We start from the raw sequence: 26925 nt of genomic DNA on the forward strand, positions 1-26925 counted from the left end.
TGTGTGTGGTTCCCAACATGATCAATGACCTCTTTGCTCTCATACCATGTCAAATTTGACGATGCGAAAGTGCACAATGGAGAGAATGCATGAGAGAGAGAAAGAGAGAGTTGTTGAACCAACCAATTATAGAAATGAATTAATGATTTACAATGAGAGCTTGGGTGGCTTATATACTACCCAACATAAATTGCCTAGAATCATGTCAAATAAGTAACATAAATACCTAAAAGACAAATCATTAACTAGGATCACTTTGGAACTCACTTGAGATACATAAACTCTCACATTAGAAAAGCTCAAAGAGTGATGGTCCCCCCCCCCCCCCCCCCCCCCACCATGTCCCCTCTCTTGCGCACATACTTACACACAAAGACCTTTACAAATGCATGCACAAAGGCCCTTAAAAATTCCATACACTAGTGAATTTTATATTGTAGTAATATTTACATCATACCTAAGATTACATGAACATACACGATAGCTATGACATAATGCATTACTTAAACGTTAATATTCATACATATACACACATTGTCAGGGCCCGTGATAATGAGTATTTAACTGTACCCATTGAATTTGTTGTTGAAGAAGGTACTCTTCATCTCAAACCTGCTGAAATTGGGTAGCGGATTGAAGATCTGCTTGAGACAGAAGAAGAAGAGAAGAGACTCTTCAACATCATAGGAAACTATCCCAAGAGACCTTAAAGATGCAGAGATGCAAATGCATGGACAAAGGCCCTCAAAAATTCCATATACTGACAATAATATCGTAGTAACATTAACATAATACTTAAAAATTTATGAACATTCACAAGAGCCAAGACATAATTCTACTAACCCTCATCACGTGAATTGGCTAATCCCATGAAACAAGGCGTTTAGAGACAGACGTTGGCATTGCCTTTCAATTGGACTGGAGAAAGAGAGAGAGAGAGAGAGAAGGAGAGGGCGCTCGAGAGAGAAGGAAACAAAGAAGAAACGAGACTATAGATTAAAAAGGAGAAAAATAAAACATACCTTTCAAAAATTGGAAGGGTACTCTGTTGTACACAGGCTGAAATTCCCTCGGATTTACCCTCTCTTTCTTCTGAAAGGCAGTGCCAACAAATTTTTTAAATTGCACACAATGAGGGTTAGTTGAGGCTAAATTTAAGAAAAAATGCCAACATGGAAACGCATGGGCTACGACAACGACAATCAGAGCTGGAAGGATGCCTGTCTCGGCGGCACTTGGGGAAGAGAGAGAGAGAGAGAGAGAATAAGCAATTTCTAGAGGGAGAGACAAAATAAGCAGTTTCTATTTTATAACAGAAACTTTTTTAACAAATATGTTAAAATAAAAACTGAAAACCCTTCACTTTTGCAAACTAAAGAAAATGAATCCTTTCAGATTCCTGATTCCTGTAAAAAAGCTACTACTTAAACAGGAGGCATTACTGCTCTTATGAAGTACATTATTAGGGCCCGTGCTAATGATTATTTAACTGTAGCGAACGAATTAATTGTTGAAGAGAAGGTACTCTTCGTCTCAAACCCGGTAGCTGATTGAAGATCCGCTCGAGCTCGAGAGAGGAGATACACGAGAGAGAGAGAGAGAGAGAGAGAGAGAGAGAGTCTTTACCCTCGGCAGATCTGCATATCGAATTCGTCCTGCTTCTCCGCATTGATGGCGGAGGCAGCAGGATCTTTCGTTACCAGGTCATTTGAGCGCCTGCTCAAAGATTCCTCCGGCAAGAAGAACGCTAACCTGCAGAAGGCTCTCAAAGCTTATTTGGGTACGTGCTCGGATTTCCTTTCTTTTAGCATTTTGATTTCAGCGCTTCAGTTGTAGATCTGTATTTCTAGATCACCTAATCTCGGAGATTTCTTTTTGTATTGGATGCCGGGTTAGCAACCTGATCCCTCTTACACTGCCACTCCGCACGTGGCACACACACGTGCCAGTTCTCACACTGGACACAAAGGAAATGCATAAACTCTTTGTGGTGTAAATGGTGCATTGCGCAGGCAATGCCCACTTTCTGAGGAGCAATACAACAACCATTCATATATCCAGTTCACTGGCTTAATCACTGAGCCCTTTTTGAAGGTCACATTGCTCCTTAGTTTATCTCTCTTATTGCCATTGCGTTTGATATGTGCATGGCTTTGTCTCTACCCCATTTTCATTCTCACATTTTGTCACAGGGCACTCAAATATCCAAGCAGAGTAGTGGGTAACCTCTTATAGTAGCTTGTCCCAAGGCTCAATTTATCTGGATTGCCTTCCATGCATAAGCGGTTTGAGCTTGTGCTTGTTGATGCCTTTTTTAAGATGCATTTGTGGACGAGCAGCTCCTTGAGCTCCTTGTGAGGCAATTCAGTTGTGACCTGTCCCTTTATCTTTTGCAAAGAGGGATTTTTAGCCATATTTTTCAAGAGCTAGATGTTACCATGATATGATAGTATGCGTGTGAACACGCTTAGGACCATCGGGGCACTTTTGCCTCACTAGAAGGTTTCTTTCCCCTGGCCTTGTGTATATGCCCATCCTTCTATCAAAGTGCATTGGAAGGTGTGGTGATGTAGGAGCAGAGAGAGAGAGAGAGAGAGAGAGAGAGAGAGAGAGAGAGAGAGAGAGAGGTGTGGAAAGCTGTGTTGCACGAAACGTTTCCAAACTTGAAACGTCGCCCTGTTGAAATGAACAGAAACGACATTCTATAGAACCAGGAAACGGCGGGGGTACACCCATTTGAGAGTAGAGATAAAAATTCAAACATATATCGACACCTACATTGAAGCAAACATTTTAAAAAGATCTGCATCAACACATGAATGAAACAATAACTAGATTCATAATCTACATAAATCAAAAGCAAAAAACTTGACACATAAAGTCTCTTGGCAACCAGATTTCATTAAGCATCAATGCAAATGTTCAATACATCATACATAGAGCAGTTACATAGCTTCGGCACCACCAACTTCAACATCCATTTTCACTTCGTTATGGCCTTCTGTTGTCAAGTCCTCTTCCACATCCCAAAAGCAACATGGCCCTGAAACATAAGAGGCTTCTTTCCTGGGTTGTAGCCTTAAATTGCTATGTACATATGCCAAGTCATCAGCCATTTCATGCTTCAAACGGTTGCGCTTGATGGAATGTATAAAACCATATGTCGACCAATTTCTCTCACATGTGGAAGCACTACATACTTGGGACAAAATTTTTATAGCCAATCTTTGAAGAAGGGGGGTATCTTCCCCATAGTTTTCCCACCAAGAAACTATTGAGAGCTTCTGCATGTCATCCAAAGCTTCAGGATCCCCAAAGCTCCCTTGCAATCCAATGTACATAGACAGTTGTGCTTTTAGCTGTGTCTTTTCCATAGCACTCCTCCCACTCAGTTGAGTGTGGCCTTCCATCCTTTCATTACCTCACCATCCTTGTTAGGTGACTTTGAAAACCACTTTGGATTTAAGAGGAAAGTTGTTGCATGAAGAGGAGTATGCATCATCAACCACTGTGCCTGTATGAATTCATTCATTTGCTGAAACATCTCTTCGCCATCCACCTCCTCTGCCAAAATCTCCTTGATCGTTTCTACCATCTGATCCATGCCTTCAAAAATTACACCCATGCATGCTTCATCCATGTCAACCATACGCAACATTGCCATGATTGGCCAACACACCTTGACATACAACTCAATGTCCTTCCAAAAGCTAGAAGACAAAATGCTTCTCTCTATCACTTTTGCATCTTCATTCTGACACTTCCAGGCATCCCAATCCTCGCATGTCACCAAGTGCTTAAAAGCAGTCTTAACCCTCAACAATCTATGCAATATCATGAAATGTGAAGCAAAACGGGTATCTCCCGGTCTAATTAGCTTGAGATTGGAGTGTTTACCAAACATGGCTCGTGTTGCATCATGATTTGTGATGAACTATGAACTTTCTTTCCCTTTGTTATAGGCTGCTCCAACCACTTGATTGCCATCAAATCCTTCAAAAGCAAGTTCAGACAATGCGTTGCACAAGGAGTCCAAAAGATATGCTTGTACTCTCCCTCCACAATCTGTCCTGCAAGCTTGCAATTTGCCGCATTATCAGTGATAACCTGCACAACGTGATCAACACCAACCTCTTTGATAACTTTCTTAAGTGCATCTGCTATAAACTCCCCAGTCTTAGAACTGCCACTAGTATCAATGGAGCCCTTGATTACTATTCCTCTTGGAGTGGACACCACAAAATTAATCAATGGTCTTTTGGCTATATCTGTCCACCCATCGGAAATAAGAGAGCAACCATAATGTTGCCAAGAACACTCTACAGGTAAGAGACTTCTCTGTAATCTTGCCTTTTCTTGGTGTAGTAGTGTTGTACGCAACTTTTCGTAGTTGGGAGGCTTATATCCTTTACCAAAAGTTGCAATTGCAGAGACCATATCTGAAAATTATGGAGAACGAGCAAGCGAGAAAGACAATCCGCATGCATAAAAACATCTAGCCACTGCCTTGTCCACATCTTCTCTACATGAGGCATTGAACATACCTTCCAAAGATGGTTGATCCTGAGCCTTTCTCTTTGTATGCAAAGGATTGGTACTGGCAATCTTTTGCTTCTTGTTGGCATTATCGTGATCCTCCCGTGTCATGGAGGCTTTTTGAGCCATGGTAACCTTCTTACAGATGCCCATACCTTGCTTCTTACCAAGCAAGTGGGCACGCACTCGTGAGTATGACCCTGAGTAGCCTTCCCGGCAAATAGAGCAAGTCCATTTCTTGCTACCACTTGCATTGAAGCAACCTGTTTCAGTTACATACTTCCAAAGAGGTTCTTGTTCGGACGGCGCTTTCTGTGTAAATGGCGTAACCAAGAATGGTTTCTTGGAGCTGGATGCGGGTGTTGCGGTCGGAGAAGGCTTGGAGCTAGCGACAGCTGACACGAACATGTTGGCTTTTATCTATGAAAGATTGGTGCTCTTCGCTCTCGTTTTTGTTGAGCCAAATAAGAGTGTGGCTCTTTGTATTTCGGACAAGCCCACTCCGGTGACAAAACAACTTTGATACACTTGCACTTCAAGGCCCTTTTTCTGATCGCATCATCCAAACCAAAAGAAAATTTCAGCTTGAGAGGACACTTACACGGCTCAAAAATGAGTGCTCGCGGGACGCAATTGAAACAAAAACAAGTGCTTGTGGCCGTAGGGTCTTCCTCTTTCATTAATGCGTATGCATGGAAGCTTTCCTTGCTTGCACTCGCGCCGGGAGGAGTCTTCTGTGAAGCTTTGGAGCTCTCTGAGTGTTGTGCAGAGAAATGATTTCAGTCTCTGGAATGAAAACGTTTTGTGTTTCTCAGGCGACAGTGGATAAGAGGGCTCGTTTATTTTTTAAAGAGGACTCGTTTTTTGATCAAAGGAGCGGAGTTCGAACACGCTGAAAGAGACGGGCTCGCATTTTAATTATTTTACCTTATGTTTTTTTTTAAACATAAGTCAGCCGTCTCAGCACGTTTCGAGGCAACTGGAAAAGCAGTTTCTGGCCAGAAACGGAGAAACGCGTTTCCAAGAATTCTGTAGCCGTTTCCTGCAACACAGGTGGAAAGGTACGTTAGGTACAATATGATATCCAAACCCAAGGGACGTACTTCTGTATGATTACTTTTTTAGGTACGTAATTAGTATGTACCGTTTATAAACAACCCTATACTTATTCAATTTTTCATGGACCTCTAACCAGTGACCTGCTAGACTTATAAAGAATACATTGTACAATGCTGAAAACGTAAAGTGAAAACTCAAAGCAGCAAGCTAGACACTTAGTTTAAGTTACAACATAACATGAAAAGACAGACAAACTCATCTTCTGCATCAATGATAAAACAAACTACAAAGTTCAAACCATGTCATGGCATATGCCATAAGTACATACAAAACAAAACAAGAAACACTACATCCAAAATAGATGTCCATGGCGTATGCCATAAGTACATACAAACAAAACAAGAAACACTACATCCAATGTCCATCATGGCCCCCCAAAAAAAAGGGTCACGTATGGATCGATACGGTACGTATGGATCTGTACAGTACTGTGTGGATGCGAGAGAGAGAGAGAGAGAGGGAGAGAGAGAGAGCTCAAAGCCTTGGGGAAAACTTTCCCCAACAAGAGAGTACATGGGTATTGTTGCTAATTGGACTATTTTCTTATTTTTAATGATTAAATCTCTTTTTTAGGATATTTTATTATGTGCACTAAGAACTGTTAAAAAGATTGTAGCTACAGGAACTGCCATCGGGAACGGACAACTCTGATGTGTCATTTGATGGGTGACGGTAAACATCGCGAAGGAGTTTCCGTAAGTTCGGTGGAAAGGGCCGGGTTACGAGTGCCCCTGATGCGTCACATGATGGGTGACGGGTGCATCAGTAAGGGGGCATCCCGTAGGCTGAGGAGGAAATCCGAACTGAGTAAGAAAATACGCGTAAGAACGCAAGCACAAGAATAAAGATGGGTTCAATGAAGCTTTTTACGAAAAGCAGGAACAATCGCGGGAAGGCAGACTCTTTCCCGCGAGGAATCTATGTTTGCATTGCATTCGTGCATGTGGTTGCATCCAGGGACGCCTGGGAAGTGTTGTTAAATGCATTGGTTTTAACTTATAAGGTTTTATTGAGTTTTTGGGCAGGTTCAGACCAATTTTAAAATATGCCGGCCGCCCACTTAATAAGTGGGCAGCCACTTAGAAGATAAAGCAACAAAACCAGCCAGCGAATTCTCTCTCCCTATTTCGGGTAGAACAACGGAAAAAAAAAAAAAAAAAAAAACAGCCGCGATCTCTACGCGAGTAGTTATTCGTGTCGTGGCCAGGGAGCTATAAAAGCACCACATGCCCTCACTCACGGGAGGTACCAACATCAGCAAGAGAAGACTCTGCCGCAAGAGATCGCGAGACTACGAAGCACGGAGGTCGCTTTTCCGAGCAAGGAGCGACAGGTATAAGGTGTTGATACGCATTGAGAACTGTTGCTTTGTGTGGTTTGTTTTGCAGGAATCTCCCGTCTTACGGGAAGGCCCTTAATGGGAAGTACGGCTTCGCGCCTAAGTCCCCTACGGGAAAGTACGGCTTCACGTCTAAGTCCCTTACGGGAAAGTATGGCTTCACGCATAAGCCCCTTACGAGAAAGTACGGCTTCGCGCCCAAGTCCCTTACGGGAAGGAACGGCCTTGTGTCCAAGCCCTTTACGGGAAAGCACGACCTTCGGGTCTAAGATTACCGAACGGAGGGGTTTCCTCGGGTTCTGGTGCTTGTATAAGAATTCTCCTTGAATAAAGAATACTCTTAACGGGGGGGGGGGGACCAGCCCATCTTCTGGTCCCCAATACTGTGTCGATCTTCTCCCTTCTCTCCCTTTTGCAAAGTATTTTATTTTTCAAATTTCTAAGTGCTCGTGTACTCTCCCATTTTGTGACAGGTATCTGCACAATCTGCCTAAAATTGGGGCGCTCCCTTTCCTTTGTAGGGTGCTTGAAATCTGCCCACTTCTCATTCAAATACCCCACAACCCATAAATGTGGAATTATGAAGTCACATGTATAAAAATAGGGCGCCCATAAGAAAAGGTCCACAAGTGCAAAATCGGACATAACTAGAAAATTCCCCATGATGCCTAGACTTTGGAAAAGCCTTACAGCGTCAGGCATAGCCACAAAGAACACCTCTCTCCCTCGCCCTCTATCTAGACGAGAAACCTTAGAGGACATCCCCTTTGAGATCTTGTAGCACAACAAGACTAAGGATCTCAGGCCTCCAAGAGTGAAGAAGGAATCTGACACGCACAGTCTACCACACCACGATCTTTCTACAGAGCACGTAGGCTCAAGAAAAGACAACCCTATCCACCAACGGGAGGGTCCTCAACTGCCCTTAGTGTTTGCCAGTTGTAGAGGCTAGAGCTGTGATGATTTGGTGACTTTCGCATAATACAAGCAGTCTTGATACAAATGTGAAGAATTCTCAGCCAGGGAGACTACTCTCATCAAATGGTTACACTCTTCACCAAAGGATGCACTTCTTCAATGAATAGTTATTCTTTGATAGTCGCTATGTTCTTTTGCTATTTAGTGATGGCTCTTCATTAATTGATTGCAGCTATTCATCTATAAGGGATGTCTCTTTTTGTCTAAAGACATACCTAGTCATTGTCTCTACATGAGGGGACATAACTATTCACATGTGTCTCTTCATCAAGGAGAGCCCTTGGTATCTCAATTTTAAGCAATCAAACATTCAATCTTGTCTTTTGAGTGCAAGTCCGAGGCTTAACTATTAAGTTAAAGTGTTAAATCTAGGATTAGCAACACTAATTCGCATAGTGGTATCATAACATTTTTTTTCCGGGACTGGAAGGTTGTGAGCCCTCATCCTCGCCGCTAGTCTCTTCACCCTCGCCTCGGGTTGTGTGGAAGCTGAAGATTTGTTAGAGGCTCGAACACTTCAAGTGAGAAATCAATAGCAACACACGAACAGAAACTGGAAATTCACTGAACTTGAAGAGAGACGACACGGTACGACGGAGTTGTGAGCCAAGTTGCTTTGACCCCAAAGACTTGCGCCCCTTTTCCGTATTTCTTTATTATTGCTTCGCAAAGATACAACCCCCTGAGGGTCCTACTCTCACGTGCACATCTAGCCCTATGTGCATGTGGATAAGCTAACTCCTATTTCTAGGGTTTAGGACAGCCTAAGAAGTTCTGAGGCATCCTTGTGAGCTTGTACATAGGACGTGCATGTCCAACACTTTAAAGTAGTTGCATACCCTCTGATTGCACATGAGCACAACCAGTGCCTGCTAGGTGTAGGCACTGGGGATTGTTCCCATATAGTTGCTTTAGTACCCAGCCTAGGTATTTATGTGCATGTGAAACACCTCTTATAAGTGAGTTTATTAATTGTTTAATAAGTGACAATTTCAAAAATCGTAGGTTTGTTATTGGCATTGCCCGACCCTATTTTATTTCCATATATAAGTGACCCTAGGGATCACTTCTCAAGCTAAAGTCAGTACCTTTAGTACCAGTACCAAGTACCCGTAGCACCTCAGTATCTTTGGTGTTTTTTCACCAGATCACCTCATCAGCTCCAATGTTTCCAGTTTTCAGCCATAACCTTGTTGTACTGTCACCAATCCTGCCATTAGCACCAACTTTTTCAGTTTTTAGCTCAAGACAGCAGATGTGTCACGTGCACATCTAACCCTATGTGTATGTCGACAAGCTAATTTATAACAAGGGTTCAGTCAGCCTAGCTTAGGAAGTGTTCTGGCACTTTTGTGAGTGTTCGCAGACCGTGCATGCCCAGGTTACTTAGAGTAGATGCATATCCTCTGGTTACACACATCATGATCATTAGATTACCATCAGAACCCATCAGGAGCATTTTTACAGTGCATAGACCTATTTTCCCTATTTTAGCCATTTTTCACTTATTAACAATAAGTGACTTTGTTGGGAAACTGGGTAGGGCAAATTGCCTAAGCAGATATATAAGAAACCCTAGCGCTAGCACTTTCTGGTAGAAGAGGCAGCAGAGACCCAGCGTCTGATGGACACCTTCTCAGCAAGACCCCAACAAGACTACCTAGCGTTTTTGCAGTAGATGGCCCTAGCGTTTTCTGCAGCAACATAGCTAGCGTTTTTCATCAAGATTCAGCCTTGGCGTTTTGCAATTGCAGATCAGCCCTGGCGACAACAGATCTTTGTAGACTCCCTAGCCTTTTTGCATCAAGAAGCAGATCAGCCCAGTGTTTTTGCATTGCAGATTTACTTCAGCGTTTTGCAGAATCCCTGCGACAGATTCAGCCCTAGCAGTAGCGTTTTCAGTTTTCAGCAGTCAGCATCCGCAGAATAGCCCCCGAACCTCACAGATCTCACCTTCCCGCAACAGATCCTCGCCGCACGGTTAGATCAGCCGACGTTTGCAGATTCAGCCCGTAAAATGCAGATTTCAGCATCTGCGTTTTCAACGTGTTGTCATCGCATCGCCTTCGTCATCGACATAGAGTCGGAATTCAGCAGATACAAGATTTGCAGATTTTAGCCATTAGCGTTTTTAGATTTCAGCCGTCTAGTCGTGGTCCTCATCGTCGGCAAGTCCATCGCATTGTAGAGATTTGTGCAATCAATAGTAGACTGCTCTCGTCATAGAGAGTGGGGCCTTTAGAGGAGGGTTTGACAACATTATGGTGTCGAATTGTTCTCTCTCTATCTCTCAGTCTCAGCGCCTTCATTCACAGTGTTTGTGATCATTTGCACTCTCTCACTAAAGGAACGGAAAGCTCTCCCTTCCGTAAGTAAAAGGAACCCTTGAGCACAGTTCGGAGCACTCATTGTCACGAGGACGTGGCAACTGCCAACCTTAGTTGTTGGTTTCTTTCCAATGATTTTTGTTTAATTTTTGAGACCCTCTTTTTGAAGTTGCAAATGGTCGGACATTATATGGCCAATGTGAACAGTAGTTTCACCCGCAAACGGGAAGTGGTCGGCACTGGAATTCGTATAGTAAGAGGATGTCTACGCTCAGAGCAAGATCATATAGGTTCCCCCGTCGCACTTAGCAAGTTGGTGGATACTAGGAAGTGAAGTCAATAAAGGCATAAAGTCAAGGTGGGATCACCAATAGAAAGTATCCGACAGTTGGGCCACATTGCACTGTTGGATGCGGTCCCAATGAGGATAGATGGTCAGATGACCAGTGGGAGCCCAACGGAAGCATCTCCTAAAAATTAGGGAACTGCTATTTTGGGCCGTGAAACGTGTTCGCGTCATTACCTTCTATATGACCAGGGGAACATTTTATTACTCTGTTGCAAAGTCAAGTGATGCATCAGTTGAGAGATTTTTAAGCAGGAAGCCCAATGCGGAAAAATTGCATGTATGAGTGCCAAGTAGCACTTTTTGGTCAATTTACCAAGTCTGGGAGAAGAGAACTCGTAATTGACTGTTTGGAGCAGTTTTGGAGGCTGATAACTCTGATTTTCAGCCATTTCTCTCCATTTTTGAGCTTCCCATGACTTTACCTAGGACCAAGGAGCTCATTTTCAGCATTGGAAGGCATCAGATGCGTGTTTACAGGGCTGTTTTGCTGCGTTTTCAGTGATATGCAGGTTTTGGCAGCCATGGAAATCTTCCCCTTTTTCCATCTATTTGTTCACAGATGCATTATAGGTCAAGGGCAACAGAGGGGATGCTCGATTTATGCTTGGGGGATGCTTCATTGAGAACCTGTCACAGGTTAAGAGCTATGGAGTGCTTGCTTTCCTCTCTATGTACAGTGTGGTGCTAGGAGTGATGACCTGCACACTACACACTGCTCTCTCTCTCCCCTACATGCAGTTATGTGATGCCCCACAAGAGGGCTCTTCATTTGATTGATGTACAATTGTGTGGGTTCATGCTTTTGTGCTGAGGCAAGAGCCTCCTTGAGCAGGAACAGGGGTAGCTAGCTGCTACTCCAAAGCAGGCACCGGTGAGGGTCATAACCTCACCGTACAGGTGCGTTTTCAGCGCTATGTATGCACTGTAAATTGACTGTTTTTCAGCCACACGGATGCCAGAACGATTGGGAATAGTGCCCCAGTGGTAGAGGATAGTTAGGGGACTATTTGGGGCTGAAAACAGGGCAAAAACCAGTAAATACAGCGTGCTGAATTTACTGTTTTTTGGCAGGAATCAGAGAGTTTATGCCAGTGGAAGTGAGATCCAGCAAGGGAATTGGTTTCGCGCAAGTTTTGGGGTTGTTATGCTGCCGAAATTTGGCCAAATCAGGTAATTCACCCTCTTAAAGAATAAAGAAATACCGAAAGGGGCGCCAATTTTGGGGCCTACAGGTTGTCGGCGTCTGCTCGGAGCATTCTAGCTTCCGAGCCGTGTGTGTACTTAAGTGTTCTCTGTGTGTGTCTAAAGTAAAGAATTTCGGGTGAAAGCCAACGCCTACCGCCCCACCACGGGCCAGTTTCACTCATCTTGAGCAAAGTTCATCATTCACATTCGCTGCACCTTACATTGGTATCAGAGCTTTGGTAGTGTTCTGTATCACTCAAGGAAAGAACCACATATTTTTTTTTGCTTGTTGCGGTTGCACGTAACCCAAGTCCACTTGGGCGTTTCGATTCCTAATCGTGTTTTTGAAGAGTGACAGGAAACCAAAGAAGGAAGGGCTTGTACAGCCTCCCCTTGTTCCTCTTTTCACTCATTGAGAGCGGACCGTGCACTTAGCGGCCGGCCAATTGACGTGAAGTGGGAAAAAGCAACCTTGGTGTCAACGCAAAGCCGCCAAGGGGGGCGCCCACGGGAAAGAGAAGAGCTCGGGTAAGAGAAGATCCTTCTCTGACACAGATTGCAAGCGAAAGAAGACCCTCAAGAACCTCAAGACTCAAGATCCTCAAGAACCTTAAGAACCAAGAACCACAAGAACACAAGTTCCTCGTGAACTTGAGAATCCAAGAGTTTAGTGTATGGTCATTATCCAAAGCGGAATGGATACTTCGAATGAATACTTCGATTCCTAATTGTGTTTTTGAAGAGTGACAGGAAACCAAAGAAGGAAGGGCTTGTACAGCCTCCCCTTGTTCCTCTTTTCACTCATTGAGAGTGGACCGTGCACTTAGTGGCCGGCCAATTGACGTGAAGTGGGAAAAAGCAACCTTGGTGTCAACGCAAGGCCGCCAAGGGAGGCGCCCACGGGAAAGAGAAGAGCTCGAGTAAGAGAAGATCCTTCTCTGACACAGATTGCAAGCGAAAGAAGACCCTCAAGAACCTCAAGACTCTCAAGACTCAAGATCCTCAAGAACCTTAAGAACCAAGAACCACAAGAACCCAAGTTCCTCGTGAACTTAAGAATCCAAGACTTCAGTGTATGGTCATTACCCGAAGCGGAATGGATACTTCGCATGGAGGTGATGAGCATGAAAGTGGCGAAGAAGAATTTTCCCCATCAGGAGGTTTTTCCGACCCTCTTCCCTCCCCATCTAGGCCAAGGATTGTACCAAATCCTATGGAGACTTTGGTCAAGACGATGATGGACATGATGTTACAACAAGAAGCGCAACGCGTTACCGTGGAGCGCGAGCGCCAAGAGAGACAGGCATCCTTGGATCGCGAGCGTGAACAAGCGCGCTCGGCGGCCGAGGAACGAAAAGCAAAATTGGATTGCGAGCGCGAAGAAAGAAAAGCAGAAAGAAAGGCCGACTTGGAGCGTGAGCGCGAGCAAGCGCGCTTGGCGGTCGAGAAGCAAAGGGCAGCCTTGGAGAGTGAGGGCGAGCTAGAGCGCTTGGCAGTCGACAAGAAAATGGTAGCCTTGGAGCGTGAGCGTGAGCAAGCGCGCTTGGCGGCGGCCGAAGAAAGAAAGACAGCTATCGAGCAAGAGTAGCGGCCGAACATAGACGAGCGGCCTTGAAGTTAGAGCGTGACGCACATAGAGACCAACGCATGCAAGAGTTGGTCCAACATGTTCTCACCTCGAAACCCGAGCCGACCAAAGATTGTTGGTGGTTCATCAAGTGGCGCAAGCCGAGATTCGGACTTCAACAACCCCGTCACCGAGAAGTTGACATTTAGAAAGTATGACGGTAAGATGAATGCTAGTGTTATTCATTCTTGGTTGCATCAATTTAATGCTTATTTTGCGACAACTAAGAAGACAGGGAATAGCAAGGTTCTAACGGCAGCCATGTACCTTGCCGGTGATGCCATTAATTCGTACCACGCATGACAAGAGGCACAATTGGCCGTACACCTAGAGGCAGCCGACGAAGACCCGCCCCTTTCCTTCAATTGGGCCGACTTCCAAGACAAGCTCAAGGCGCGGTTTATGCCTCCACAGTACCTAGCGCGGTTGAAAGAAGATTGGCGCAACGTCAAGCAGAATGGTATGCAAGTCATGTCCTCTTTTAACCGTGTTTTGCAGCTCGGCACCCAATTACGCAAATCGGATGATGAGCGCAAAGAGGCTTTCCTTTTTGGGTTGGACGAATATTCAAGTTGATGTAGAAGTCTTTGATCCCGCGGATCTCAACAAGGCGGTAGCAATTGCTCTCTCCCAAAAGATGAAGCACAACAAGGGAAAGCCTAAGGAGAACAAGATTTCTCAAAGTACCTCTTGGAATTCTCAGAACAGTAAGAATGGTAAGAGCGGTAACTCTTCTAACCAATCTTCCTCTAGTCTCTCAGAAAAGAACACTCAAAATGAACCTAAGGGTAAAGCTAATATAATTGCTAAACCTAAGCTTACTCCAGATGAAAAGGCAGAAAAAGGAATTTTAGGAGGATACATTACGTTGGAAGAACAACGCATTTATTCTAAGGAAGGTCGATGTTACATTGTCACATCAAGGGTCACATAAAACAAACCATGTTCTAAGCTTGACTCTAAGAACCCACATAACCCACTTCCTCTGTCAATGCAATAAATGAGAACACGAATGTAACCTAAGTCTCTCATGATCCTCTCGTTGATGAGTCTCTCATTAAGTGTTATGGTCATGTGAAGGATCAACATTTTGTCATATTGTTTGATCCAGGCATATGCATGATGTGATTAATGACTCTTGTCGAAAGAACCCGCTTGGAGGTTAGCAAGACATCTCCTTTCGAGGTGTCAGGCTTCGCTCCCGGTATGGACTCTCTCATCACGCAAGAGTGCCTTGATGTTTTTTCCACTGTTCAACAAGCGTCCTTCCGCATAAAATTTTTGTAGTCTCTCCTCTATTAGGATGTGATATGCTTTTAGGCATTTGATGGTTTCGTCAGCATAACTCTCTCATTGATTGGGCAGCTAATACTTTCACTTTCAATGCCAAGAGTGACTCTCCCATTGTCATTCGTGGGGAGCAAGTTATTCATTCTTCATCTCTCATTTCTAATGTGCAGGCGAAGTTTGAAAAGAATCAGGAGGAGACTCTCTCAGTCTTGTCTTCTCCAAAGCACGACACACATGGTTTGCATGATAATGATAAGCATGATGATTTGCATGATCAAGATGTGTGTCACATGACACATCCAACCCTATGTGTCTGGACAAGCTACAACATAACAGGGTTCCGTCGATCCAGTCAGTTTAGATTAGAAGTGATACGGCACTTTTGTGAGTCTATTCGTAGACTGTGCATGTCCAGTCACTTAGTATAGATGCATATCCTCTGGTTGCACACAACATGATCATAAGCATTCCCATCAGAATCCATTAGAATCAGTTAGGGGATTTTTCCAGTGCATTTAGCTTATTTTACCTATTTTTGACATTTTTCACTTATTAATTTAAGTGACTTTTGTTGGAGAGTAGGTAGGGCAAATTGGGTAAGAAAATATATAAGCAAACCAAGGTTAGTCCTAAATGGTAGATGAGCAAGGAGAACAGCAGCCATTGGCGACAGTTTCCCCCCTCTCTCAGCAAGACTCTCCAAGATCCCTTGGCGATTTCAGCCCACCTTTGCCCTAGCGTTTTTTGCAACATCGCCATCCCCTTGCCTTGGCGTTTTCAGCAGATACCATACTGTACTCCCCTTTTGCATCATCGCCAACAGCCCCCTTGCCTTGGCGTTTTTCAGCATACATAGGATAGCATCCTAACCTTTGCATCTAGCGTTTTCGCCATCATCAGCAGGGCTGTTTCCTCAGCGTTTTTCAGCCTTGACCCGCAGCAGATAAGCCTGCGTTTTCAGCATTGAATCGCAGCAGGACAGCATCGTTTTCAGCCCTAAAACACAGCAGCATCTCAGCGTTTTCATCAGGCCAATTCAGCGTTTTTCAGCAGCACCAAAACAGCCCCGAAAATCAGCACTTCATTCGTAGCAGATTTCAGCATTGAGCGTTTTTGGACAGCAGTTAGAACCATTCAGTTTTCAACCCTATTATCGTCATCACCATCCCGGTTGTCATCGTCGACATAGCCTAGATCTGCATCAGTTTCATGCATCATTATTGTATTCGTTTGTGCAATCAATCGTAGACCACTCTCGCCAACGAGAGTGGGGCCTTCGGAGGAGGGTTTTACGTCTTTGGTGTCGTATCTCTCTTCTCTCTATCTCTCAGTCTCATACACTTGCACGCACAGTGTCCACTCACTTTGTTCGTGATCATAGCACTCTCCATTAAGAACGGAAGGCTCTCCCTTCCATAAGAACTAAAAGGAACCTTGAGCAAATTATGGAACACTCATCTTGAGAAAGGACAACATTCATTCCGTTGCACCTTACATTGGTATCAGAGCTTTGGCAGTGTTCTATATCACTCAAGGAAAGAACCACAAGAAAACAATAATTTTTTTTTGCTTGTTGCGGTCGCACGAACCCAAGTTCGCTTGGGCGTGTCGATTCCTAATCGTGTTTTTGAAGAGTGACAGGAATCCCAAGAAAGAAGGGCTTGTCCAGCCTCCCCTTGTGTCCCTTTTCACTCATTGAGAGCGGACCGTGCACTTAGCGGCCGGCCAATTGAGTGAGGTGGGAAAAAGCAACCTTGGTGTGAGCGCAAGGCCGCCAAGGGGTGCGCCCGTGGAAAGGAGTAGAACTCGGGTGAAAAGCTGGCAACAGCTAGTTGCGTAAGACGCGGAAATCCGTACAGCTTGCAACATCATCACAGCAACGCAAAACATGAAATACAACCTGCCATGTCAGCATGTGAACGCAAATTGCGGAACCGACAGCCAGAGTTCAAGCTTTTGATAAATTGAGTTTAGGCTCCTCGGTCGATGCTCCATAAGTTCTTTATGTTGTAGGGGGTTAGGTTTTAAAACCTAACCGCTTAGGCCCCATCGGCCATCTTTGGGGTTCAATTTCTCTTCTCCTTTCGGCCATTCCTTTCCAATTGGGCATGCCACGTTATCACTTTGTGACATCCCCCCCTCTTGAAAGAACTGTAATCGCCCTCGACTACGCTTGCAACAACAGCCAAAGGACAAAAACTTTCTTCAGTAGACATTGACTCTATGTACTCATGCACAAGACTCCACCAATCCAACACTTCTACAAAGATATCAGTCACCGATCAATCACATTTTTGTCGAGGGTCTCAGATACAAATCATGATCATTGTTACCTATTTAGCAATCAGATCCAAACCGCACTGATCTTTTCACTGATGTCTTGATCTTCTAAATTTTGTTACTATCAGATTCATATCCTTTCTTTTCACATTTCAATCAAGCAAACCATGCCCATGACCATCCCCACCAGACAGTACATCCACATAGCATGCAGTCCACAAAATCACACACTTAGTTCACACTGAACATCATGTTTCAATCATTCAATCTAGCCATCTCATATTGTCCAGAATTCTTGATGCACCTAAATCACTGTGCAACTATCTCATCGTTATGAAACTCTTGATGTACTCTCAACAGTATCCAATCATCTCATCTAGATAGACATCTTGATGCACTAGAATCTCATTCAATTCACATTCAGTTCTTATTCACTTAGCCATCATCTCTAACATATGTCAAATCATTCAACATACAAAATGCTGCAAACATTTCATCTTTCTCTACATGTCTCTCAACAATACACACATGAAAGAGCACATGTCTTCAAATCAATCTAAAAAATTTCCAATTCAATGTACATATGTTCATAAAGTCATTCCGACAATACTGTGAGCCTCTCAGTATCCCTAAAATCTCAAAGAGAAATTTAGACTTTATTCAATTTAAGCAATCTGTGACAAAGGAGTGGAGTGGCTCCCCTCTTGTGCCGTCTGCATCGCACCAGATTCAACGTGCTGATTCATCTGTAACTTTTGGCATAGACACTGCTAATATTCCAAAATCTGCAAGGTACAACTCTCTTTGAAGAGAATTTGCGATGTTCTTCTCCTCCATCCACTTTTTTGTGTGGATATTTTTGAGCGACGCAAATCTCAGCTTTTGCTCTCATTGAGAGAGAGAGAGAGAATTTGCTTTTGCTTTCAGAAGCTCTCTGTGAGAGAGGAAAAAGAGCTTTTGCTTTCAGGTTTTTGCTTTCAAGCTTTTGGGGCTCTGCTTTTGGCATCCCTTGTAAACCTTTAAATAAGTGGCTTGGGCCCTCACTTCTCAGAGCATCTGGACGCAGAGTCTCAGAGTGAACCCCGAGTCACTCTCTTGTACTTTGAATTGATTAATACAAAGAGAAATACCGAAAGGGGCGCCAGTCTTTGGGGCCAATATCTCTAGGCACGTAACTCCGCCGGGCCAATGCAAATCTATTGTGATCTGTGAATTGTTTTGAAGTGGTTATTTGGTGTTGTCGCAATTGATTCTTGACTTGGAGTGTCCAAGTCTGTTACAGTGGTATCAGAGCACGACCGATTTCTCTTCTACGGGAAATCCGATCAAAAGGAACCTTGAGCACAGTTCGGAGCACTCATCTTGAGCAATGCGCAAACAATCATTCTGCTGCACCTAACATTGGTATCAGAGCTTTGGCAGTGTTTTGTATCACTCAAGGAAAGAACCACAAGCATCACAAGAATTTTTTTTGCTTGTTGAGGTCGCACGAACCCAGGTTCGCTTGGGCGTGCCGATTTCTAATTGTGTTTTTGAAGAGTGACAGAAATCCCAAGAAAGAAGGGCTTGTCCAACCTCGGCCAATCGACGTGAGGTGGGAATAACCTTGGTGTGAGCGCAAGGCCGCCAAGGGGTGCGCTCACGGAAAGGAGTAGAACTCGCGTGAAGAGAAGATCCTTCTCAAACGCGGTTTGCAAGCGAAAGAAAACCTCAAGAACCTCAAGACCCTCAAGACTCAAGAACCCAAGAACCCAAGTTCCTCGTGAACTTAAGAACCCACAAGAACCCACGACTTCAGAATGGTCATCACTCGAAGCGGAATGTATACTTCGCTTGGAGGCGATGAGCATGAGAGAGACGAAGAAGAATTTTCCCCACCAGGAGGTTTTTCCGACCCTCCCCCTTCCCCATCTACGCCACGGATTGCACCAACTCCTATGGAAGCTTTGGTCAAGTCGATGATGGACATGATGGTACGACAAGGTAGACAACGAGAAGTGTGGCACGAAGAAAGAATGGCATCCATAGAGCGTGAGTGCGAGCAAGCATGCTTGGCGGCCACAGAAAGAAACGCAGCATTGGATCGCGAGTCCACAGAAAGACTAGCTGAATTGGCTTGCGAGCGCAAAGAAAGATGGTTAGAGCGTGAAGTGCAGATAGATCAACGCATGCAAGAGTTTGTCCTACTATTTTCTAATGTGCAGGCGCCGATTGAAGAGAATCAAGAGAAGGAGACTCTCTCAGTCTCTTCTTCTCGAAAGCAAGACACACATGATTTGCATGATGATTTGAATTACAATAATTTGCATGATGATTTGGATGACAATGATAAGCATGATGATTTGGATGACAATGATGAGCATGATGATTTGCATGATCAAGAAGTGATTTCTCACAAGCATGATGATTTGCATGATCGAGATGTGATTTCTCACAAGCATGATGAGTTGCATGAAGATGATGTGATTGTTCACAAGGATGATGTGTTAGTGGATGCTTTTTCTAGCGAAGCTAACCTCGTTGTAGATTCGATCAATCACGAAGAACCGATCTTGGCTTTCGAGTCGAGGTCCAAAGAACCCCCTCAGGAAGAATCGATCTTGGCTCTCGAGCCTAGGTCCAAAGAACCCTCACAGGAAGTATTATGTGTTCGCATGATTCATACGCACGTATTGTACGAGTGTTTCATTCGTGATCATTTCCTGTATTTTAGTCAGCGTCTCTATGTTATCCCTTTTCTTAGGCATGACATATTGTACGTTGAGCACGTTTCACTCATGAATGATCACGAATGTATGCGGATTGCTCATGAAAAGCTGAAAAGTATGCATTCAAGGAAGTCACATTCCATGTCTCTTCCTTGGCACGATACAATTATAGAAAGAGCACATGAAAGTATGAGCACCAAGCATGGGCATTTCCGTTGTGAATTGCCACAGTTGATTGCTCTAGATCCTAAGAGAAAGATTCGATCTCATTGTTTGCGTGTGTGTGGTGAACGGTTTGGCACTCCGTCTCTATGTTCATCTACATTGCATACACAGTCTTTAGAGAAGACAATATTTTTTCCACTCACTTTACATGGAATGGGTATGTTCATGTTTTTGTGTTGGAAGTGGTTTCAGGAATTTTCAGCCATGGAGATTCTTGAAGAAGAAAGAAGTATGACTCTCGACGAAGTTGAAGCATTGAAGGAGCCACAGAAGACTGTCGCTTTCGGCGCGGCCAAAGAAGCAAGCATTGCAGACTTTTCTCAAGTTCAAGTACCGTACGACCCACACATCAAAGTGGGCCGGCGAAGAGTCTCTTCTTGGATTCAGGATGCTATTGGCAATCTCCCTCGACGCTAAACAGTTCGGTACCAGTACCTCATTTTGAAAAGGAGGGGATGTCACGTGACACATCCAGCCCTATGTGTCCGTGGACAAGCTACAGCATGATCAGGGTTCAGTTCAGTCAAGTCAGTCTAGATTAGAAGTGATCTGGCACTTTTGTGAGTCTATTCGTAGACTGTGCATGCCCAGTCACTTAGTGTAGATGCATATCCTCTGGTTGCACACAACATGATCATCAGTATTGCCATTAGAATCCATCAGAATCCTTCAGGGGAATTTTCCAGTGCATTTAGCCTATTTTACCTATTTTTGACATTTTTCACTTATTATTTTTAAGTGACTTTTGTTGGAAAGTAGGTAGGGCAAATTGAGTAAGTTTGTATATAAGCAAACCAAAGCTAGCACTAAATGGCAGAAGAGGCAACAAGAGCCAAGCTCAACAGGCAACTTCTCAGCAAGACCAAGTCTTGGTGGATTCCCTCCAAGCAGCAGATTCCCCCCATCCTAGCGTTTTTTCATCAACTATAGCCTGGCGTTTTTGCATCAGCAAGTCCTCGCCAGAAGATCCCAGCAGATAGCGTTTTTGCATCAGCATCCTCGCCAGCAGAAAACCTCAGCCTAGCGTTTTTGGGAACTTCAGCCTCTAGCGTTTTTGGTCCCAATTTCAGCCCTTTGCAGATTCAGCAGGCAGTGTTTTTCATCATTAAAGACCGTCAAGATCAGCCTTTAAAGGTAGCAGATTCAGCCCGGAAAGACCTCAGTTTTCAGCCCTTAAGAATCCCTGTTTTCAGCCCTAAATCTGCAGATTTTCAGCGACAAAGACCCACAGAAACAGCCCCCCAAGTCAACGTTTTTGGACTGTAGCAGATTTCAGTCCATAGCGTTTTTGGACAGCAGATACAAGACTGCAGATTTCAGCCCTAGTGTCGGCCTCGTCATCCCTGTCGTCGTCGTCAACATAGCCTAGACTTGCATCAGTCTCATGCATTCCATTTGTAGATTGTGCAATCATAAGTAGACCACTCTCGCCGACGAGAGTGGGGCCTTCGGAGGAGGGTTTTACAACGTCTCTGGTGTCGTATCTCTCTTCTCTCTCTATCTCTCAGTCTCATGCACTTGCATGCACAGTGTCCATTCACTTTGTTTGTGATCATAACATTCTCTCATTAAGAACGGAAGGCTCTCTCCTCCATAAGAACAAAAGGAACCTTGAGCACAGTTCGGAGCACTCATCTTGAGCAAAGCGCAAACAATCATTCCGCTGCACCTTACACAACTTCATACTGCCTGATGAAAGATAGTGCCTTAAAGATGTCTCTCCGTCCTGTGTAGTTGTCAAACTTGACATCCTTGTCACCGGATTTGACAACCCGCATCTTGCGGTGACGCCTGCGGTTACCCTTCTTGAACTTGGCCTTTTCTTTAGTATTACATAGGGAAGTAGTAGGAGCTTTCTTTTTTGGAGAAAATTTAGATACTGTGTGAGAAGTAGATGTAGTAGTATAATCGGGAAAGTATGATGGTGTCACGTGACACATCCCAACCCTATGTGTTCGTGGACAAGCTACACCACAGCAGGGTTCAGTCAGTCCAGTCAAGTCTAGATTAGCAGTGATCTGGCACTTTTGTGAGTCTATTCGTAGACCGTGCATGCCAGTCACTTAGCATAGATGCATATCCTCCGGTTGCACACAGCATGATCATCGGAATTTCCATCAGAATCCATTAGCATCAGTTAGGGGAATTTTCCAGTGCATTTAGCCTATTTTCCTATTTTTGGTTATTTTCACTTATTATTTTTAAGTGACTTTCCAACAAAAGTAGGTAGGGCAATTTTGCTAAGTTAATATATAAGCAAACCCAAGTTAGCACTTTCTGGCAGAAGAGGCAGCAGGAGCTTCCGGTTCAATAGGCAACTTCTCAGCAGTACCCTCCGGCACCCCCAGCGTTTGGATTCCATCCTCGCCGGGCTAGTTCCCACCATTGGCGTTTTCAGCTTTGCAGACATCGCCATAGATCCAGATCCCTCATCCCTTGCAGGATCGCCCCCCTAGCATCATTCAGCCCTGGCGTTTTTCCCTCAGCAAACCATATCAGCCAGCGTTTTTCCCACAAAAACGCGAGCCTACCAGATGCAGATCTCAGCGTTTTGACTTGCAGAATCTCAGCTTTCCAGCGTTTTTCAGCATGAACCAAAACGCAGATTTCAGCCCCTTTAAAAACGCAGGTTTTCAGCAGTTAGAATCGTAGCAGATTTCCCCCATTCAGTTGCAGATGATCCCCAAAGTTTAGCCCAAGAAAACGCAGCCAAAACAGTCATTTTCAGCCACCGAAACAGTCCCCGAATTCAGCGATTAGAAGATCCCAGATTTCAGCCATCAAGTCGCCGTCGTCATCACCGTCGTTGTCATCGGCATAGTCCCATTGCATCAGTCCATTGCATTCGCATTGTACACCTTTGTGCAATCAAAGTAGACCACTCTCGCCGACGAGAGTGGGGCCTTCGGAGGAGGGTTTTACAACCTCTCGGGTGTCGTATCTCTTCTCTCTCCTTCTCTCAGTCTCATTCACTTGCATGCACAATATCCACTCACTTTGTTCGTGATCATAGCACTCTCCATAAGAAGGAAAGCTCTCTCTTTCCCTAAGAACTAAAAGGAACCTTGAGCAATAAAGATCACTAATCTTGAGAAAATACAACATTCATTCCGCTGCACTTTACATTGGTATCAGAGCTTTGGAAGTGTTCTGCATTACTCAAGGAAAGAACCACAAGAATTTTTTTGCTTGTTGCGGTCGCACGAACCCAAGTTTACTTGGGCGTGGCGATTCCTAATCGTGTTTTATTGAAGAGTGACAGGAATCCCAAGAAAGAAGGGCTTGTCCAGCCTCCCCTTGTGTCTCTTTTCACTCATTGAGAGCGGACCGTGCACTTAGTGGCCGGCCAATCGACGTGAGGTGGGAAAAAGCAACCTTGGTGTGAGCGCAAGGCCGCCAAGGGGTGCGCCCGCAGAAAAGGGTAGAACTCGGGTGAAGAGAAGATTCTTCTCCAACGCGATTTGCAAGCGAAAGAAAACCTCAAGAACCTCAAGAACCCAAGACCCCCAAGAACCCAAGTTCCTTGTGAACTTAAGAACCCAAACCACAAGAACCCACGACTTCAGAATGATCATCACTCGAAGCGGAATGGATACTTCGCTTGGAGGTGATGAGCATGAGAGAGGCGAAGAAGGATTTTCCCCACCAGGAGGTTTTTCTGACCCTTCCCCATCTACGACATTGATTGCACTAACTCGAATGGAGGAGTTGGAGGTGTTGTTTATGGAACAGAATTTACAACGCAAAGCAACAAATGCCGCAAGAATGGCAGCCATAGCGCGTGAGCATGAGCAAGCACGCTTGGAAGCCAAAGAACGACAAGCCACATTGGATCGTGAATTCAAAGAAAGAAAAGCAGAAATGGAACGCAGACAAGCAAAGAACCAAGCAAGACAAGCAGAATTTTATCGCGAGAACAAAGCACGACTGCAAGAGATGTTGCGACTCTTTTCTCAAGTGCAGGCACCGATGCAAGAGATTCGGGAAACGGAGACTCTCTCAGTCTTTGCTTCTCCATCGCTTGATACACAGGATTTGCATGATTGTATGAAGCATGATGATGTTTTGAACGACAATGATAAGCACAATGATTTGCATGATGATGAGAAGCATGATGATTTGGACGCCAATGATTTGCATAATGATTTGGATGACAATGACAAGCATGATGATTTGCATGATCAAGATGTGATTTCTCACAAGCATGATGATGACGTGATTGTTCACAAGGATGATGTGTTAGTGGATGCTTTTCCTAGCAAAACTAACCTCGTTGTAGATTTGATCAATCACGAAGATTCGATCTTGGCTTTCGAGTCAAGGTCCAAAGAACCCCCACATCAGAACGAACCGTTCTTGGCTCTTGAGCCTTGGTCAAAAGCACCCTCACAGGAAGTATCGTGTGTTCGCATGATTGATACGCACGCATTGTTCGAGTGTTTCATTCGTGACGGTTTCCTGTATTTTAGTCAGCATCATTATGTGATCCCTTTTACTAGGCATGACATATTGTATGTTGAGCACGTTTCTCTCATGGATGAGCAGGAATGTATGCGGATTGTTCATGAAAAGTTGAAAAGTTTGTATGTAAGGAAGTCACATTCCATGTCGCTTCCTTGGCATGACACAGTTTCCGAAAGAGCACATGATAGTATGAGCACCAAGCATGGGCATTTCCATTGTGATTTGCCACAGTTGATTGGTTTCGATCAAACAGAAAAGATTCGACCGCATTGTTTGCATGTGTTTGATGAACGGGTTGTCACTTCGTCTCTATGTTCATCTACATTGCATACACAGTCTTTAGAGAAGACAAGATTTTTTTCCTTCACTTTACATGGAATGGGTATGTTCATGGTTTTGTGTTGGAGATGGTTTCAGTAATTTTCAGCCATGGAGATTCTTGAAGACGGAAGAAGCAGGACTCTAGACGCAGTTGACGCAAGGAAGGAGATTCAGAAGACTTTGTGTCGCTTTCGGCGCGGCCCAAAGAAGCAAGCGTTGTAGACCTTTATGAAGTTCAAGTACCGCACGACCCACACATCAGAGTCGGCCGGCGAACAGTCCCTTCCAGGATTCCGGATGCTGTTGGCGATCTCCCTCGACGCCATACAGTTCGGTACCAGTACCTCACTTTGAAAAGGAGGGGATGTCACGTGACACATCCCAACCCTATGTGTCCGTGGACAAGCTACACCACAACAGGGTTCAGTCAGTCCAGTCAAGTCTAGATTAGCGGTGATCTGGCACTTTTGTGAGTCTATTCGTAGACCGTGCATGCCAGTCACTTAGCATAGATGCATATCCTCCGGTTGCACATAGCATGATCATCGGAATTTCCATCAGAATCCATTAGCATCAGTTAGGGGAATTTTCCAGTGCATTTAGCCTATTTTCCTATTTTTGGTTATTTTCACTTATTATTTTTAAGTGACTTTCCAACAAAAGTAGGTAAGGCAATTTTGCTAAGTTAATATATAAGCAAACCCAAGTTAGCACTTTCTGGCAGAAGAGGCAGCAGGAGCTTCCCGCTCAACAGGCAACTTCTCAGCAGTACCCCCTAGCACCCCCAGCGTTTGAATTCCATCCTCGCCGGGCCAATTCCCACCATTGGCGTTTTCAGCTTTGCAGACATCGCCATAGATCCAGATCCCTCATCCCTTGCAGGATCGCCCCCCTAGCATCATTCAGCCCTGGCGTTTTTCCCTCAGCAAACCATATCAGCCAGCGTTTTTCCCACAAAAACGCGAGCCTACCAGATGCAGATCTCAGCGTTTTGACTTGCAGAATCTCAGCTTTCCAGCGTTTTTCAGCATGAACCAAAACGCAGATTTCAGCCCCTTTAAAAACGCAGGTTTTCAGCAGTTAGAATCGTAGCAGATTTCCCCCATTCAGTTGCAGATGATCCCCAAAGTTTAGCCCAAGAAAACGCAGCCAAAACAGTCATTTTCAGCCACCGAAACAGTCCCCGAATTCAGCGATTAGAAGATCCCAGATTTCAGCCATCAAGTCGCCGTCGTCATCACCGTCGTTGTCATCGGCATAGTCCCATTGCATTCGCATTGTACACCTTTGTGCAATCAAAGTAGACCACTCTCGCCGACGAGAGTGGGGCCTTTGGAGGAGGGTTTTACAACCTCTCGGGTGTCGTATCTCTTCTCTCTCCTTCTCTCAGTCTCATTCACTTGCATGCACAATATCCACTCACTTTGTTCGTGATCATAGCACTCTCCATAAGAAGGAAAGCTCTCTCTTTCCCTAAGAACTAAAAGGACCCTTGAGCAATAAAGATCACTAATCTTGAGAAAATACAACATTCATTCCGCTGCACCTTACAAATGGTGAAGAGATAGAGACATCCTTGCTTCCGCGAAGTAGAGAAAGTTCTTTTTCTTGGCCCTTGCTCTTGGAAGGTCATTTGTCTCGATCCAGAGATCTTTGTGCGCTTCGGCATCTCTTTCCGCATCTTCCTCCTGCGGATTGCTACCACAAGCAAGATTTTCTTGACGCCCATCGACATGTGTTCCTTGCGGCTTCTTGATTCCGTCCAAAACCTTTTAGACAGCCGGCTACGAATTAAGTTGCTGCAATTCTGTGAGTCGCACTTGTACTTGTTAAAGTTCGTCTTCCTCAGTTCTTTCGTGGCTCGTCATTGTTCTTCTCTTTCCTTTCCGGAATCGTTCTCCTTCGCAGAGAAAGAAAGGAATCCGAGCTCTGATACCACTGTCACAAACGGGAGTAATCAACAAGCTGAAAATAAATAAACCTTCACCTCAAAAGAAACGAGGAAGAAGATCGACACAATATTTGGGACCATAAGATAGCCCCCTCCCCCCCCCTCTTAAAGAGAATCTTTTTACAGGCACAAGAACCAGTGACCCCTCCGTTTTGAATGATCAGACTTGATGGTCAATACCTTCCTGTGCGGGAAATTCCTGAGAGACGAGCTCGCAATTATGTTT

At 44.5% G+C, this 26925-nt stretch overlaps 1 protein-coding gene and 1 pseudogene across 3 annotated transcripts in view; one reads left to right on the forward strand and one right to left on the reverse strand.

The window, feature by feature from the left end:
* Positions 1–1474: 1474 nt before the first annotated feature.
* Positions 1475–26925, forward strand: part of ATMIN7 (HOPM interactor 7) — a 107039-nt gene continuing 81588 nt past the window's right edge. For 2 of the 3 annotated variants that reach the window (XM_086510462.1, XM_086510463.1), the window contains exon 1: positions 1476–1780. In XM_086510462.1, the coding sequence (XP_086366588.1) occupies positions 1672–1780 (109 nt within the window). In that variant the 5' untranslated portion in view covers positions 1476–1671. Of the gene's footprint in view, positions 1781–26925 lie in introns of all 3 variants that reach the window. The other variant, XM_086510464.1, reaches the window with a different exon arrangement.
* LOC147459133 (uncharacterized) lies at positions 1796–5957 on the reverse strand (annotated as a pseudogene).

This window comes from Adiantum capillus-veneris, chromosome 4, assembly GCF_014529385.1.
Source record: "Adiantum capillus-veneris isolate H3 chromosome 4, ASM1452938v2, whole genome shotgun sequence".
Classification (NCBI taxonomy): domain Eukaryota; kingdom Viridiplantae; phylum Streptophyta; class Polypodiopsida; order Polypodiales; family Pteridaceae; genus Adiantum; species Adiantum capillus-veneris.